The sequence below is a fragment of the Kogia breviceps genome, chromosome 12, assembly GCF_026419965.1.
Source record: "Kogia breviceps isolate mKogBre1 chromosome 12, mKogBre1 haplotype 1, whole genome shotgun sequence".
NCBI classification, from domain to species: Eukaryota; Metazoa; Chordata; class Mammalia; order Artiodactyla; family Physeteridae; genus Kogia; species Kogia breviceps.
Window position 1 is genome coordinate 99,104,748 of NC_081321.1, and position 18,889 is coordinate 99,123,636.

General features: G+C 43.9%; 1 protein-coding gene across 3 annotated transcripts in view; it reads left to right on the plus strand.

Annotated features, from left to right (window-relative positions):
- Window positions 1–679: 679 nt before the first annotated feature.
- The window catches only part of ATXN10 (ataxin 10), a 152,783-nt gene continuing 134,573 nt past the window's right edge, over window positions 680–18,889 (plus strand). For 2 of the 3 annotated variants that reach the window (XM_067010425.1, XM_067010424.1), the window contains exon 1: window positions 987–1,369. In XM_067010425.1, the coding sequence (XP_066866526.1) occupies window positions 1,254–1,369 (116 nt within the window). In that variant the 5' untranslated portion in view covers window positions 987–1,253. Of the gene's footprint in view, window positions 1,370–18,889 lie in introns of all 3 variants that reach the window. The other variant, XM_059081679.2, reaches the window with a different exon arrangement.

An 18,889-nucleotide genomic window follows, 5' to 3' on the forward strand; every position in this document is an offset into this window, starting at 1 on the left:
TCCTGCATACTCCAGTGGTGTTTACTGGGTCTTTAAATTTTATTTAGCAAAGAACATCAAAAGCGCTATGTTATAAACACACACCTACTCTTCAGATAAAAATATAGAGGGTACTATTTACATATTTTAAGTGGTCCCATAGCAATTTGTGTAGTCCTCTATCACAGCGGTAATCAACTGTATTCAATGAGTTTCTTCAGGGTTGGGATCGTCTCTTATCGATATTTACACAGGCGTCCCTCTGTATCCATGAGTTCCACATCCGTGGATACAGAGGGCCAACTATGGGACTTGAGCATCCACGAATTTTGGTGTCCGTGGGGGATCCTGGACCAATCCCACACAGAGACCGAGGGACCACCGTTTGCCCAGCACCTAGCATGGGGCTTGGCAACAATGCCTGTTGAAAGGACATATGCATGATATGATAAAGCGTGGTGGAAAGAAAACATGTGAGTTACCAACAACCCAGAGAAGCCTTGCCTGATCCCTATAAAATATACTCATTTCCCTTAGAAAAACACAATTCTTACCCTACCTATGTAGAATTTAGCTCCTTGACATCTAAGTGTATAGAAAGCCCTCGATGACCTGGAACAACGTATTCTCACCCCAAGCAGGCCTGGTAAATGAACTGTTATCGTCAGTAAATGATCAGTACGAATTGGGAAGCGAGCTTCCAGGGCCTGAGACTCGCAAGCTGGAGACAGACTGCTCCAGTTCCGAGTGGGTCGGTGTGGGCACGGATCAACCCACCCAACCGCAGGACCCAGGTCTTCAGCCTTTTCCGCCGGGGGAGCCTCTGCAGGACTCCCCACCCTTCCTCATACCCCTCCCGTGGAGACCCCCTCTGCCCGCACCTCCCCCCTCCAGGCGCCCCTGTCCCGGTGCCCCATCCGGACTTCTCCGGGATCCTCCACCCTCCTGACTTCCCCGCCCCCTCAAACACAACTTCCGCCCGCGCCCCCTCCCCACAGGCCGAACTTCCGGCCGGCGCCCCCTCCCTACAGGCGGGACTTCCGCCCGCGCCCCCTCCCCTCGCCGAGCCTTTGCGTTCTTCTGCCTGAGGCGATCCGGGGCGCGTGCTCTCGCGCTCTCCCACCCCGGCCACAGGCTGCAGCGGCGCAGAGGGCGGCGGCGGCGTCGGCGTCCGGAGGCTGCGAGGCGCGCTCCTCCCCCTTCTGCCTTCCCTCCTGCTCCTCCTCTTGCTGCTCCTCGTCGTCGCCCGCTCGGCCCGAGCTGCGAGCGGCAAGATGGCGGCGCCCAGGCCGCCGCCCGGCAGGCTGTCCGGCGTCATGGTGCCCGCGCCCATCCAGGACCTGGAGGCTCTCCGCGCGCTGACGGCGCTCTTCAAAGAGCAGCGGAATCGGTAACGGCCCGGGCGGCGCGAGCGTCGGGGGCGGCCCGGTGGGGCTGCGGGAGCGGGGTGGGGGCGCGGCAGCTGGGGAGTGGGCCTCCTCCTCCTCCCGGGACGGCCGCGGGGTGGCGGCCTCCGCGACGCGCCCGAGGGGCCCCGGGCCGCCGATACCAGGCCCGCGTCCTCCCGCGCCCGGTCCCCGAGGTGCCCCGGGGGGCTGACACCTGCTCCCCGCCCGTCAGTACAGGTGTGAAGCCGGGTGCAGGAAGGGGGACCGAGCCAAGTGAGCCTTTGGCCGCTTGCTGCCTGTTTGGTTAGTTGAGTCGCGTTGATGGCGCCCCTGTAACGGGGACAGACCGACAGGCCGCCGGAGTCAGCATACGTGCTGGTGGGGGAGAGACACGTTACAGATGTGCAAGGGGGGAGGTGGCGTCACTCCATTCGGCCTGTCAGCTCAGGCTTTGCATCCCAGTGGTGGGCGCGCTTTGTGGAGAGGCCACTTCAATCCTTACTCTGCTACTGAAGGGCCAGATGGCCATTGTCAAAGGTGCCCAGGAGTCTGACAGGCCTGGATTTGGTTCCTGGCCCTACAAGCTGTGCGTGCGTTATTGTGCAATTTTTCCAAGCCTTAAGATTTCTTGCCTAAAAATGGGAATATAATACATGACTTCATTTCTGAATTGTACAGAGGAATAAATGAAATAAAGCATGTGAAAATATAACGTATGTGATGCCTTGAGTCACTGCCTGTTTGATTTTGTTCTAGTCGTCTCTGGGCCTCAGTTTCCACATCTGTTTAATAGGAATAATGTTGGACAGTACCTTTCTGGGGACATTGTTTGTCAGGATTAAATGAGATCATGCATATTAAATCCTTAGCACGTACCCGACACATAGTACTAAGTAAATGCTAGCTGATATTATCCTTTAACACATTTATGGATGATCCCCCCATGTGCCAGGTTTTGTGCTAGGTGATGAAGTTGAAAAATAAAAAGTCTTCTGGAAAGTCCTGTTCTGGGGAGCCAGCAGATAGCAGAGTAGAGGGAGCGTAGAAGTCCTAGAGGTCCCGTTGATCTGAGCACTTCTTCTGCCTTAAATCACAGTAAGTGTGAGCAATTGAAAGAGTGCTAAGAGCCCAGGGCACTGCTCCTTGGGATTTTGGGGCGATATGTTAATTGATATGACACTCTGGGAGATGTGTTGAATGAGTTACTGCTTGGGCATATCTATACCACGACAGACCCTCATTTTAGTCAGTAATCAGTCATTTACCTTTATTAAGCACCTACTCTGAAACAGGTTCTTTTCTAGAGGCTGAAGGTGCAGAGATGAATGTGATACCCCCCCTTTTTTCAAGCATGTTGAAGTAATTACTGTGTAAACAGATTGTAATGGGGGGTCTAGACAAGAAGAGGTAGTGGCACAGGGGGAGCTGCGGACCTCATGGATAGATTGGTGGGCCAGGAAAGGTTTTAGATTACTTTGGCTTCATGGCTTACAGATGAGAGGGCTAATTAGAAAGAACAGTGTGTGCAAAGGGACTGTGTGCTGATTTTGCACAGTTTCTGAGTGGTTTAAATGAGAGAACATTGGTAAGGTGTACGGTACAGAGGAGATGGTCAAACATCAGGTCACTCTTTATAACCTGGAGGATAAAATCTGAGACCCCGAGCCAGTTTACAAGTCCTTTCTTGACCCTGTCCCTTGTGAGGGGAACCATTGAAGGTTCTTTCAGGGGCATGGCATGGCAAGATCTGTAGATACCTGACTGTCATTGTTGGGGATACATTAGGGTGAGGGTAGAGGCAGGGGACTTTTAAGAAGTTGATGCAGAAGCCCAAGTGAGAGAGAAAAGTGCCTGAATTTAGGATAGTATCTATGGGGGTGGGTAGGATAAATATTGAAAAATATCTACAAGGTTGAATAGACAAGACTCAGTGACCAGTTGGATTGTTGGGGAAGAATGAGGAAGTGAAGATGCGTCCCACATTTGATTTGAGTTTTTCCTGGGGCTGGCAGGAAGTTTGTCCTAATTCCAGGCGGAGTTTGAAGACCAGGAAAGGTGAACTGATGTGCAGGTCTTGGGATAGGGAGGCATATCAGAGAGCCCTTGATGAGAATTTGTGAGATCCGGCTTCTGGTCCTGATTCTGCCACTACTTCTTTGTGTGTCTTTGGGGCAAATCCCTCGTTACCCCTCACAGAAACTCATGGTGTTTCCAGAGTCCAGCTCCTCTGAGGAGGGTCCACCCAATGGCGATGGACTTAGAAGGAGGATGGACCGAGGTGGTAGGAGTTGGATGGGATGTAAAGTGAAGCAGAATGAGGCCTCAGAGTAGCAAATGGAAAAACACCGGACAAAGCAAAAACGTACTGAGGAAAGTAAGAAAGTAATTGATGGAACAAAAGAATTCCTCTCCCCTTGAGTGTGGGCTGAACTTAGTGACCTATTTGTGAATAATAGACATGGGGGAAATGACAGTGTGTGACTTCTGAGACACAAAAGGCTGTGCAGCTTCCCCTTTGCTTTCTCTCTTGGATCACTCACTCTGACAAAGCCAGCTGCCATGTTGTGAGGACACTCAAGCGTCCAAGTAGGGAGATCTGTGTGGTGAGGAACTGAGGCCTCCTGCCAGCAGCCATGTGATGACCATCTGGGAAGTGGATCCTCTCAGTCCCAGTCAAGCCCACAGCCATGTGTGCAAGCTCACGAGAGACTCTGACCTGTGTGAGACCATAAATGTGATTGTTTTAAACTGCGCAGTTTGGGGGTAATTTGTTATATATATTGGTATATAGATCATCAGTATACCAATCTAAAATTTTCGTCCTCTAGATTAAACCCATATTCTATAACCCACTCCTTGAATAGTGTCTTAACCACTAAAATCTGTAAAAAGAAATTGCTTATGGTCATAAAATATCAGTACTAAGAGGCTATTCAGTTATTTCTTCTTTGTGGAAGGTAGTTATTTTTATTAATTGTTTTAAATTTGTCTTATACCTTTTTAATGTACGTATTTGCATTTTTAACATTTAACAAGTAATTTTTCTTGCTGTGCTCTGAGTCTTTACAAGTCATGCTAGATTCTTTCTGAAACAGAGTAAGATGTAAACACATTAAGAATTCTGTTTTCAGCCTTTTCCTGGAGATTCTATTTTCCAACACTTTAGTTACCCTTATGATGTAGTTCTTCATCATTTATCTTTATGGTGTATGCAGACCCCTCTGTTAAAGTGTAGGGCCAAGTGAGGTTGGTTGTCATGCTGTATGCCTCCACTGGCCGTGCAGCCACTCGTGACATGTGGCTATTTAAGTTAATTAGCAGTAAGTAAAATTAATAACTCCATTCCTCATACCAGCCACATTTGAAGTATTCGGTAGGCAGTCATGGGTGGCTGGTGGTTACCTTATTGGACTGTGCAGATACAGAATTTTTCCATCACCACAGTATGTGGTGTTCTGTTGAGTAATGCTACTCTGTTTTTTTCTGTAGGGAAGATTATGTTCTGGTTCTTGAGTATTCAGGAAACAGTGTAACATTTGGGTACTGCTTTCTGTAAATTCTTCTCACGCTTCAACTGATACCTCATTGGTCTTCCCAGAATCTGATAAGCTTCTTGAATAAAGTGAACGTATCACAGTCCCTGTATCCCTAGCATCTGGCATCCAGTCTGATAACTGTAGGTGCTTAACAAATTGCTGCTATTTGTATAAGTGATTACTCACTGTGCGTGCGTAGTCTTTTTTCTTCCATGTTCATAATAATTTTTTTAAGCTTCTCTCAGTGTGGCTACTTTTTTCTTGTTGACCTATGTTTAGTCAAAATTATTTTTCTGATTACTTCCTTCACGGCCTTGTATATCCTATATAATAGTGCAGATACTTATTCTGTACTTTGGGACCCCTTTACCTTATAGACTATTTTCCCTTTTTTAAAGAAAGAATGTATTAGATTCTAAGATAGTTACTATGTAATTATTAATAGTGAGGACAGAGATGGTTGGCTTGTTTGTAGTCATCCTGTTTGGATAAATGCTTCTTGAATTGGGTGTCTTTGAACAGTTTAGGAAATTGTCAGCCAGAGTTTCTTCAGATGATGCTTCTCTCCTGTTCTTTCCTTTCCTTCAAGGACTCTAATTACACGTATGTTAAACCTTTCACTGTATTTTATATGTCTCAAAGCCTCCTTTATGTATTTCCCATTCTCTCTGAGCTTTGGTTTGAAATTTTTCTGCTAATCTGCCTTCTAGTTCTCTATTCCTCTTTTCTGCTATGTCTAATCTGCTGTCATCTATTGTGTTCTTAGTTTCAGGTATTGTATTTTTGTATTATTTGTTATTGTATTGCAGAATTTCTGTTTGATTTTTTTAAATGGATTATCCTGTTGAAATTCATTTTGTCATTTACCTTCTTAAGCATATTAATTATAGTTTTTTTTAGAGAATGTGCCTGATATACGCGGGCCTCTCACTGTTGTGGCCTCTCCCGTTGCGGAGCACAGGCTCCGGACGCGCAGGCTCAGAGGCCACGGCTCACGGGCCCAGCTGCTCCGCGGCATGTGGGACCTTCCCAGACTGGGGCACGAACCTGTGTCCCCTGCATCGGCAGGTGGATTCTCAACCACTGCGCCACCAGAGAAGCCTGGTCCTATCTTTTATTGAATGTTGTGTAAGGAGTGTTAAGCCCATTTCCAAAATATTTGCAAACTCTAAACCAAAGTCAATCTAAAAATTATTTATTTCAACAAATGGTGGTGGTAGAACAACTTGATATCTAATTGGAATAAAATGAACTTTGACCCATACTTTGGACCATTCACAAAAAATATTTCAACATGGATTGTAGACCTAAACATAAAAGCTAAAACTATAAAATGTTTAGAAGATGGGAGAATATCTTTGTGATCTTGTGTGTAGGCAGGCATTTCTTATCCAGGACAGAGATAACATTAACCTTGCAAGAAAAAATTAATTATCAAGCTAGATTTTATCAAAATTAAAAAAACTTCTGCTCATCAAAAGACACCATTAAGAAAATGAAAAAGGCAAGCCGTAGACTGACAATATTTGCAATACATATATCTGACAAAGAACTTGCTTTGGAATATATGAAAGTGCTCCTGTAACTCAATAATAAAAAGACAATCCAATTAAAAAATTGGTCATAAAAATCTGTGCTTTACACACAGGAAGATTATATAAATGGCCAGCAAACACATGATAAAGTACTCAGCATCATTAATCATCAAGAAAATGCATATTAAAACAATGAGACACCACTCTACACTCTTTAGGATGGCTGTTACCAAAAAATGGAAGATAAGTGTTGGTGAGGATGTGGAGAATTTCGAACCCTTGTACATTGCTGGTGGGAATGTGAAATGGTTCAGCTACTATGGAAAACAGTTTGGTGGCACCTCAAAAAGTTAAACACAGAATATGATCCAGCAGTTCCACTTTTATGTATGTACGTACCCAGGAGAGTTGAAAGCAGGGACTCAGATACTTGTGTGCCAGTGTTCATTGAGATATTATTCACAATAGCCAAGAGATGGAAACAACCTAAGTGTCCATCAGCAGATGAATGGATAAACAAAATGTGGTATGTACCTACAGTGGAATATTATTTAGCCATAAAAAGGAATAAAGTACCGATACATGCTATAATGTGGGTGAACCTTGAAAACATGCTAAGTGAAAGAAGCCAGGCATAAAAGGACAAATATTGTAAGATTCCACCTCTATGAAGTACTTAGAATTGGCGAATTCATGGAGACAGAAAGGAGATTAGAGATTACCAGGGGTTGGTGGGGGGGGAGTTATCGTTTAATGGTTAAAGAGTTTGTTTGGGGTCTTAGAAAAGTTTTGGAATTAGTGGTGATGGTTGTACAACATTATGAATATAATTAAAGCCACTGAATTCTACACTTAAAGATAATCAAAATGGCAAATTTTATGTTACATATTTGTTTTACCACAATTAAAAAAGTTAATAATGTAATATACCCAAATCCATCGAATTGTGTAGTTTAAATGAGTGAATTGTATGCTTTGTTAATTATATCTCAATAAAGCTGTAATAAACCAGTAAAACCATAATGAGATACCTCTGCATACTCATTAGAATTGCTAGGATTAGAATGACTGACAGCACCAAATGTTGGCAAGGATGTGGAGCAGCTGGAACTCTCGTATATTTGCTGGTGGGAGTGTAAATGGTGCAACCGCTTTGGGAAACATTTTGGCAGTTTTTTATAAGGTTAAACGTACACTTGCCTATGACCCTAAGTATTTACCCTAGAACATACATTCACAGAAGGCTTGTAAAAGAATGTTTCTAGCAGATTTATTGGTAATAGCCAAATACTGGAACCAACTCGAATATCCGTCAATGGGAGAATGGCTAAAACTGCTCGGTAATTGAAATGAACGAACCACCAGTGTACACAGCAACATGGACGAATCTCAAAACATACAGAATGCAAGAAGCTAGACAAACAGTACATACTGTATGATTCTTCGAAGTTCTACAGTTGGGAAAGCTAATCTTGTCTGTATTGGTAATTGGCAATACAGACATGAACAGTGGTTGTCAAAGGAGGTTGGGGGTTGACTGGGAAGGAGCATGAGGGAATTTTCTGGAGTAAAGGAAATGTGCTCTATCCAGATGGGTATTGGTTGCCTGGATTTGACACAACTCATTAAACACTAATGATCTGTGTAATTCACTGTATGTAAGTTATAGCTCAGCTTTCTGTGTGTAAAATTATTGTCCTTCCCCTTGCCACCCCCAGAAGAACTTACTTGAGCTAAATCTCAGACTTTGTGGTAAAACAATGTTTGTGAATTGTAAAATTTGCTCTAAGAAAAGAAAGATTTATCTAATGTTCTTCATACAGTTAGAGTGAGTCGGGCTTTGTTCTACATTTTCATCTATGCCAGACAGTGCTCTCTCTTTCCAGAGCCTGAGATGAGCTGAAGTGACTGATGTGTGAATGCATGAAATGCTTGAAACCAGATGTAGAAAGAAATGGAAGTAATCCTGGAAGGATAAGGGCAGTAATGTGGCACTGGAAATTTCAGCTCTTTGTCCACTGAAAATCGCAGTGTGAGGGTGCTTTTGGAATCTTGCATTGCAGGGATAGCCGTAGTGTGATATCATCCTACTGCTGTGGAACCTGAGATCTCCTTCCTCTGGGGTAGGAGTGGGATTTGCCTCAGCTTTTTTTGTGACCTGTGAATAATTCAGGGGCTGTTTTGCAGAGTGACTGAAATTGTTTTTGTGTTTTAAACAGTTTTGAGTTTGGGGAGCTTCTTCCTCTCCCTGTTGAAATGTGTCAGTATGAAATATTGGTATCTTTTTGGACTCATTGGGTTTCAGGGGAAAAAGGCTTTTGTAAGACATAGGTCTAGTTTCAAATCTAAGTACTGCAACATACTAGCTGCATGAACTGCAAATATTTTTAACTTCTGAGCCTCAGTTCTACCCTGGTAGAACGGGTATTATAATAATGCCTACCTTGTAGGGTTGATGTGGGTATTAGCGGGTGCTGGATGTCGAGTCTGGAATGGTGCCTGGCACGTAGTTGATGCCCGCAAACACCACTATTATTATTGCAGGCTCTAGTCAGAATCAGGAGTGAAAAGAAATGAAAAGTGTGGTAATTCTTGAAATTTTTTCATATTTAAAAATAGTACTTGTACAATTTTTAATTTCATCTCAATTCCATGATCAAGTTCTTGTTGTTGTTTTTTTTTTTGCAGTATGAGGGCCTCTCACTGTTGTGGCCTCTCCCGTTGTGGAGCACAGGCTCTGGACGCGCGGGCTCAGCGGCCGCGGCTCACGGGCCCAGCCGCTCCGCGGCATGTGGGATCCTCCTGGACCCGGGCACGAACCCATGTCCCCTGCACCGGCAGGCAGACTCTCAACCACTGCGCCAGCAGGGAAGCCCTCAAGTTCTTGTTTTAATAGGCCTTGGAACTGCCTCTGGAACTTTAGAATAAGGAATAGATTTAACAACTCAAGTCAGTGGAAGAAAATTGGTTTTTCAGATCCAAAAGATGTAGGCAGTAATTTCTTACAAAATCTTAATTTCTTGAAAGGTATTTTAGCAATATTAAATAATTTTTAAAAGTTTTAGAATTTTCAATAAAAAAGTGAGTACTTGACGGTAACTTACATTATGACATGAGCAGAGGAACTTAGATGATTTTGCATGGAGTGACTGTGCTTTAGGAGCTGACATTTTAGAAAACCATACTTGGGTACTCTAAGGAAAAAGGAAATTGAAGCTTTCCGTTAACTTTCACTCTAGTGTTTTTGTTGGTTTGTTTGCTTATTTTTAAACTCTTGTCAAGTCAAAACCCACAAATATATAATAATGTTAATGCCTTTATGGAGGATGATATAACAGATAATCTAACAAGTACCCATGTATTTCACTTGGAAAATCAACAATGTTAAAATTTTGTTCTCTCAAAATCCAAAACATTACTGATATTGTTAATGTCCTGGGTATTAGAACAAATAACCCCACAAGTTAGCAGCTTGAAGCCACAGACATTTATTGTTTCACACAGTTTATTAGGGTCGGGAATCTGGGAGCTGCTTAGCTGGGTGGATCTGGCTTGGGGTCTTGTGTCTTGAGGCTGCAGTCAAGCCGTGGGCCAGGTCTGTGGTCTCCTGAAGGCCTCACTGGGGTTGGAGGTTCGGGTTCCACGCTCACACGAGTGGCTCTGGGCAGAAAGCTCCAGTTCCTCACCACGTGGACCCCTCCCCAGGGCTGCTTGTGCCTCGGCAGCCGGCTTGTTCGAAAGCGAGTGATCCAGGAGAGCCCGCTCAAGATGGGAGCTGGGGTGCCTTTATCATCTTGGCTTTAGGACATACCCTTCCTACTGCGTGTTCTAAGGATCACACAGAAGGGCGTGAATAATGCCTGCAGGTGAGAGTGGTGGGTAGGGCTCTTTGTTTCACTTTCCAGTCTCATTCCTCCCTCCCTTGTACGTGATATACTGTATGTTTTATGCTGTCCACTCTGCAGTTTGCATCTTTAATTTTTGCTCTGTTTTCAAATGCTACCAGTTTTTACACATAGAGAGCTATATCGTTAACTTCAACTGCTGTAGAGTGTCCCTTCATACGCTTACATCATAATTTACCTACCTTTTTTCTTCCTGGTGGGTATTGGCTTTGTCCTGAAGTTTTGGTAGTTCAAACAGTACTGCAGAGACCATCTTTATACATGTCTCCTTGTATACCTAAGCCTTTGGATTTTTTTTTTCCCCAAAGCAGAATTTGAGGTAGGGACTTGGGTGAAGTAATTTAATCCTAGGTGACCCCCAGCAGTCAGGAGTGTGGGACGGGGGAAGCTGGGTGTGGAAGGGGGAACAGCCAATGTAGGGACACCGTACTGAGTGGTAACTGTTGTAGGCAGCTGGAGCCTAGCCCCACCGGGTATCCCTGGGGGGTGCACCTCCAAGTTATCTGTGCACACGGCTGGGGGATTTATCTGTTAACCGGTTGCCCACTGGTTGAGAATTGCCCCTGGAATTGTCATCTAGATGGACCAAGGCTGTGCGGTGAGGGACACCATGAAGATTTGTTACGGTACACTCTCTTCTGAGACCTCCTCTTGCCTCATACTGTTCACTCAGTCACGGGCTCTTGGAGGCTATAGCTGTTTGGAATCTAAAAGGAAAGACCTGGACAGGAGTGTTAGTGCAGTAAGTTCAGTCCCCACTGCTGAAGACTGTCCTGAGGCTGTAATTGCGTAATCATCTCCCTGCTCCAGCTTTTCCAGTCTAGACTTCCCTGACTTTCCCCCAGCACTGTAGCTGGGCTGTGATACCGAGGGGGCTGAGCCCTTGGTTGCCTCTCTCCTGTCAGTCTCTGGTTGCTGCAGCTGCCTGTTTGTGGCTATCCTTAGACATGGAAGTACCAAGAGACAGCCCATTGAATCCCTGAGTTCCAGATTACCCCTCCTGGTGCCCAGCTTGTAGTAGCAACTCTTCTTGATAATCAGGGTGGGTTTCTCCTGCCAGAGGAGTCTCTCTTCTTTGCCTGCAGGTTCACCGGCTTGAGAATCTCAAAGTGATCATTCTGTGGATCTGGTTTAAGATACACTAGATCCCTTTCTGTGCTCCCTGATGGAGACGTTCTTTGTCTTGGCCCTAGGGCTTAGTCCAGCACAGTCTAGAGACGCGGGGTTGGGAAGCACAAATTCTGCAGGTTTGCCATTGGGAGTGGTGAGGAAAGGGGCCAGTTTTTCTTAGGGTTAGATTTTCTCTTTGAACTTTTAGTTTGCTGGCTCACCTTGAGAAATTTGTTACATTTTCTCCCTTTCTGGGCTCACTCCTCCTTGTATGATGATGTTGCGTTTTCTTCCACCTATTTCCCCAGTGACCCCAGCCTAAGATCAGGTTTTCCTGCTATTGGTGATTTGTGTCGTAGTGATATTGGGATATCGTGTATCTGGTCACTAAGCTAGCCAGCATCTTGGACCGGGTTCCATCTCTGAAGCTCTCTTGGCTTTGTCCTGACGTTGGAGGCTCACAGCTTTGCAGGTAACCCATACAGAGGGCTGCACTGAGTCCAGCTCTTTTTCTCTCTCTTCAGATGCAGGGGGGTCCTGTCCTAGCACTGACTTTTGCGTCGTGACTCTGATGACCACAAGGTGTAGGTGGCTTTTGGTTCTCGTCATCCTGCCGGAGTTGAATTGCAGGTGACCCTAGGCCCTTCTGGACATGTTCCACTCTGGTTTCAGCCCTGATTATAGCCAAGTGTTTCCAGTCAGTTTCTGGTGTGTGGAGATATTCACCTTGTTTTAAAGTTGGGCTCTATATTTATAATTTTTAGAAATAAACATATGATTACCGTGTCTGGAATGGAGGGGAGATTTTTAAAGTGTGAACTCCTTTCTCACTGCCCTTTCATTTCATAATGCAATAGACTTTTATATGTGTTTCCCCTGACTTGGTTGTGACTTTGCTGTGGGCAGGGTCTGTCTCCTTTATGGTATCTGCTAGCATAGTGCCCGGTCCATTGTGAGTGCTTAATATATGTTGAACTGAATAAACAGTGACGAGCCGATGGCTGTAATGAAGAAAGTCACTTCTGAGCACTGACAGCCAGTCAATAATGACTGCTCTGATTGCTCAAAACCTATTAATTCTGTCCACCGTGTTAGTTATTTACTTACTTAATTACCTCACATATGCTATGTACCACGCTCTGTGTTTAGTGATGCAACTCTAGTTGGTACAGTGTAAGTACCTATTTCTAGCTCACTTCAAACCACTAAAGGGGGAATAGCTCAAATGCTGTAATATTAAACTTGTAACTTCATTCCTTTCCTCATACATACACTCCTCATTTTCCCTCAGGTTTTAATGACCATTTCAGCCCCTACTGAAAGCCTTTTTGACCCATGTGCTTCTGTCCTATGTTCCCCTTCCCTCTTTCAGAGGACTTCCCTAGAGTCTTATGATCACTTAATCACCTACCAGCCCCACTAGAATGAGAACAGTCTGAGGGCAGGATTCTTCTTACTTACCTCTGTATTTTCAGTACCTACTAGCACATAATGAGCACTTGGTTGTATTTTTATTATTTCCTTAGATTATTTAATTTTCTGGGGTCATTAGATATAAAGTGAGAGCACAGAGGAACAACTCTAGTAAGAGGTATAAAAATTATCAAATAATGACAGATGAGGATTATTTCAAGAGGTAGAAAATGTTTTGGTGTTCCTCATTGCTCGCATAAGTATGTTGACTAACTTTCATAAGGGAATATTGAGCACTTCAGAGGTCAGCATAGTGCAGAACTCAAAATTAACCTATCATCTGCATGTACACACACTCACATAGCTTTTCCCCAAACGTTAATGAACCTCTGACCAGCAAGAGTCTTTGGCTGCACCAAAAACAAAAACAAAAAATGAAACAAAATGGGCTTCCCTGGTGGTGCAGCAGTTAAGAATCCACCTGCCAATGCAGGGGACACGGGTTCGAGCCCTGGTCCGGGAAGATCCCACATGCCGCGGGGCAACTAAGACCATGTGCCACAGATACTGAGCCTGGGCTCTAGAGCCTGCGAGCCACAACTACTGAGCCCGTGTGCCGCAACGACTGAAGCCCGCGCACCTAGAGCCCATGCTCCCAACAAGAGAAGCCACCGCAATGAGAAGCCCGCGCAGCAACGAAGACCCAATGCAGCCAAAAATAAATAAATAAAAATAAGGAGTTGGAGAGGAAGGTCATTATTTAAAAAAAAAAAGAAACGAAACAACCCCCCTCAAAAGAAACCCACACCACTTGTCAGCTTAGCACAGGACGCCATATGCTGTCTTGACTCAACCATGATTCAGATCAGCTGTGTTGAGAGAGAACATCAATTATGCTGCACTATAAAAAGAACCTCGTAGAGTGTGGTGACAGTTTCCTTTATTTTTACCTGTGCCATGAGCTAGAATACCGCACAGAACTACTCGGTAAGGTGTTCTGACTCAGCTTCAAAATACCGCTGTGGTCAGTGTGAGCCACCCTGCACGTCCAATTATCCTACATGGACAGAGTAGACAGGAAGAAGTTTGAGCCAGCAAATCAAAATAAATAAGGTTAGAATGGTGACCTACCATGTGCCCCCAGAGGAGTGTTTCTCAGCTCTTTGCTTCTTCCAGTCTTTTGTAGTGGTCCCTGGACCCGAGGGTGTGGTCACTGGATGGTGGGCAAGGACACTCATTCAAAGACCCAGGAACCCTGGGGCTCACTCTAGGCTGAGTCAACCTCTCTGATGGCCACAAGCCCAGAGAAGTCACATTAGAGGTAAGAGGACGATTTGTAAGCTAGGGATACGCTCATGGTAGCCGTGGAGATTTTATATATAGTGCTTAGTTAAGTGCCGGGCACAGAATAAGCACAGCTTAAGTGTTAGTGGCTATCATCCTCATTGAGAATATTACAAAACTTGATCAAGAAACATTAAAGAAAACACAAATGGTTATACTATTACATGATAGGAAACTGCAATAATGTAAGACACATCAGTTCTCCCCAAGCTGACCTGTGGTTTCAATGCCATTCAAAATAAAATCTCAACAGCGTTTTTGCTAGACATTCACAGCTGATTTTCTAATTAATATGGGAAACTCCTAGGTTTTCTGTTACTCTCTGACTCCCTTAAGGGTTTGTATGGATCCTTTTCTGACTCCTCAGCTTTTAAAACCCTTCCCGTGTGCAAAATTCCCTGTGTCCTCAACGTCTCTGAACATTCCTTTCATCTTCTTGATCTAGGTGAGATACGGCTCACTTCTAAGGACAAACCTTTCCCAGAAGGTTCTCAAAGTGGGCGGTTTTCTCCTATATCCAGTGTACTGCTTGGCTTGAAGGTGTGTAGGTGTGAAGGTGATTGTCATTGCTGCTTTCAGAACTTTTTCCTTCAAAACCCCTCCAATTTCTCATCTCATGCCATCAGAGTATACCTCATGGATAATCTCTTCTGCTATTAAAAGATCTGTTGGTCCCTCTATGTTGTTCCTTAAAGAATTTAGCTCTAGTTCACTGTTAACTCTGCATTACTTCTGCTGTCTTAAATCTTGGTTATTTTAGTTTTTACATATTTTAGTTTTTCATTACCCTGGCCTTTTGTTTCTTGACTTTCTCTTCTTCAGTGAACTTGGACACCCCCTTCCTCCCATGTGACCACACATTGCCACATGCTACCCAGGCCTGATGATTAACCATGGCTGCATTCCCCCCACGATCTTAATTCCAAGAGTCCCACTCTGGCTGCCTGTTGCATCCTGCCTCTCTGGGTCCCCTAATCCAACAAGTCTTCAGCCCACCAGGACCCACAGTCTGTTGGTCCTACTCCTTCCTATTCACTGTCCCTTTTGTCCCTTATGTTCACATTTCCCTTCTTAAATCCAGTTTAGATCTAAGGATCATTAATAAAGCATTGCCTTGTATACATTCTCAGTTCCCTTGCCTCTTCTCCTAACTTTGTCATACTTTGTTCATAAAACTTCAGCTCTAGATAAATCGAACTTGCTGTTTCCTTTGTGTCTGCACCCAAATAACTGAACGAGGATGGAGGAAAACCTACAACCATACTCATTGGTCTTTCTGGAAATGGATGATCACTGACCTTGGGTAGGCATTTAGTTCTACCCGGCAATCCTTCTATTTCCCTAGTCCATTTAATTCTTCTGTTTTCCTAGTCAGCTGTTGTATGCCTCTTGCTCTCCCTGAGTCTCCCTTGCCTCTCCCTCATCCTCATTCTGTTTCCTATTTTTCTGAAAAAATAGGGGCAACCAGCAGATAATGTCCAGGAACTCCCACTACCCTCTCTACCCCCTACTTGTATCTGTCCCCATAATTTGCCTTCCCTCTGTTACTGTCGGTGAACCGTCTTGCTTCGAATGCCAGCCCCCCTCAGGTCTGCACTAAATTCCGCTCCCTTTTGCGTACCTTGCTCCAACAATTCTCTTTTTCACCCCTCTCTTTCTTAAATCATCAGTTTTACCTTTTCTGTTAGATTGTTCTCATCAGTTTATAGATCTGCTGTAATTTTTCCCATCCTAAGAAAAATCTCTCCCCCATTTCCCGGATTTTTCTCTGCTCCCATTTATAACAAAGCTTCTCGAAAGAGTGTTTTATGTTCACCTCCCACAGTTTCTCTTTTCTCTGGAACCCATTCCACACTGCCAAGTCCGTTGGGCTTCATCTTAAATCCTTATCTTACTGGATTTAAGATAAATCTTAAAATCTTAAATCTCACTGGATAAATCCTTATCAGCTGCAGTTGATGTAGTTCATCTCTTCTTTCTCCTTGAAACACCTTCTTCATTTGGCTTCTAGAACACCACCCCCTGCGGATTCTCTTCTCTTGTTGGCTTTTCTCTCTGAGGTCCAGAGCTCAGTCCTCAGACCTCTTCTCCCCACCTACCTATACTCTCCCGGCAATTGCATCCAGCCTTGGGGTTTTACTACTTTACATTTGATGGTAACTCTAACAGTTTTCTTTAGCTGGACTTTTCTCCTGATCTTCAAACTTGTATGTTCATTTGCCTTCTCCACATTTCCACTTGTATTTCTAATAAGTACCTCAAAGTTAACAGATCTCCATCTGAACTCCCGATTCCCCCGTGTCCGTCTAGCTGTACAGCAGAGTCTCCTCCGACTCAGTAAACAGCAGGTACGGCCGTCCATTTATTGCTCAGGCCAACGTTTGGGGCCATCCTTGCCTCCCCCTTCTCAGATGCCCCTCATGATAATTTATCATCAAGTCTTATTGGCTCCATCTTCACAATATATTCAGAATCTGATCCGTGCTTATTATGTCTGCCTCTGCCACTGTTTTCCAAGAGTAGTGTCCTGACTGATCTCCTGTTGTCTTTTCTTTCTCCTGCTATGATCGGCTCTTTACAGAATAGCCAGAGGGATCCTTTCACTCCTCTGCTCAGAGCCCTCCCTGGGTTCACATCAGGAGCGGAAGTTCTTTCAGTGGCCTGCAGAGCCTGTGTCTTACCCCTGAGTCGCTGGATGCTTCCACCAAGCCCCCTGCTGTTCCTGTGATGCCTTTGCCTGCCCTCCAAGCTCTTCTCACAGGAAGGGGCATAGTTTGCTTCCTCACCTTCTTCAGTCCTGTGCTCAAATACCACTTTTTAAATAAGGTCTTAGTACAAAAATCTTTCTCTACCTAAGACTATAAAGACATTCTCCATATATTTTCTTCCAGAGTTTCATAGTTTTGCCTAACGTATATTCCTAAATCCATCTGGAGTTACTTTTAGTAGGATTATACATAAGGCTCCAATTTGGTTTTTTCTCGTATGATTGATAGTTGTTCCAGCACCTCTTCTGGAACAGTCCGGCCTTCACCTGGGATCTGTAGTGTCAGCACTGTCATTTGTCAGGTTTCTCTGTGTGCACAGTTCTCTTCTGGACACTGTCCACTTCTGTGCGTTTCACCTTCGCTTCCTTTGCTTGGTGTGATGCATTTGAGATTCTCTGTGTTCTGATGAGAGATGAATTTTGACTGTGGTGAGGACACTGGGGAAGAGGGAAGCATGTGACTTTTCGGAGGGGGGAGGACGGATCTATTTGGAACTCTTTAAAGCTGGTATCTATCGCCAGACTGTGATCTGTGGGCCAAGTCTGACCTACCACCTTTTTTGTTTGTTTGTTTTTCTGTTGTTTTTTTTTTAAATGGCCTTTGAGTTAAGAATGATTTTTACATTTTAAATGGTAGGGGAAAACAAATGAACAAAATTTCATGGCACATGAAAATTACATGAACTTTAAATTTCAGTGTCCATACAAAGAGTTTAGTAGAACACAGCTGTGTTCGTTCGTTTGGATGTTGTCTATGGCTGCTTTTGCCCTGCAGCAGCAGAGAAGTTGTGACAGAGGTTGTCAGGTCCTCAAAGCCTGAAATATGTACTCTCTGGCTCTTTGCAGAAAAAGTTTGCCAACCCTGCAACCCTGTGTCAGGGAGTTGTCTCAGCTTGAGTGTCCTGGAGGTGACAGAAGAGGGGAATAGAGTATATAAAGGAGAGTTTTGAGGTCTGCAGAGATGAATTTCAAACTTTTGCCTAGGCTCTTTCTGGTAGGAGATAGAAATGTTTTTATTTTCTGTTTTTGTTTGTCTAACGCAGTCAAATCAGTAAGGGGTTTATGGTTTTAAATAACAACCAATGATTGTTATTTTAATCCCTGAACTTGTGTGTATTCTAATAGTTTTTCTCAGTGACAGTGGTTAAACGATTGTAAACCACATGTGCCAGTTTTTAATTAAATGTCGGGTATTAGAATGAATCTTTCAACCAGGATGTTAAGTCTTAGTCGTAGTGTTAAATGCCGAACAGTTAGTCGCCTTTTCAGAAGGAGGTCCCGCCTGGTGAATTGACTGTAAGATGTGAGTACGGATGGTATGTTAGGCCTATCTAACCTGTGCTGTAATCCCGGTAGTTTTCTTTAATTTTATTCAAACAGGACTTGTCAAGATTAAACCTACAGATCTGTTCAAACTTGAAGGAAGTGTGCAGTTCTACCTTTTGTATAATTCAGAGGCTGTTTTTGTTCTGTAATGTAACATTTCATTTATAAGTTGTCTTCAAGTTATACATTCATTCCTATGTAAAAGGAATGTCTAATGGTTGAATTTTAATTGTCCTTCTAAGTACTTTCGGTCTTCTGTGAATGGAGTAGCTAAGCTTCTTAAAGTCTTTGTGAATATTTTGTGTTAGTTTGGTTAAAGCAGAAATGACAGCAATTTTTATTATTAATAACATTTGTAATATACAAACGATTGACTGACTGATCTTTACTGCTTATTTCACTGTTGTTAATCATTACACATACTTAGCTGTGCTGTCTTGACAGTGAACCTGGAATTTGCAGACAGAGTACATTAGGACTCCTTTGGATCTGTAATGCCAAATAGCTTTCTTTCAAGGCTGTGGAGAAGGTAAATAGGTACAGAAGAGAGTTAAATGTTTTCATAGTAGTTACTTTTATTGAAAAG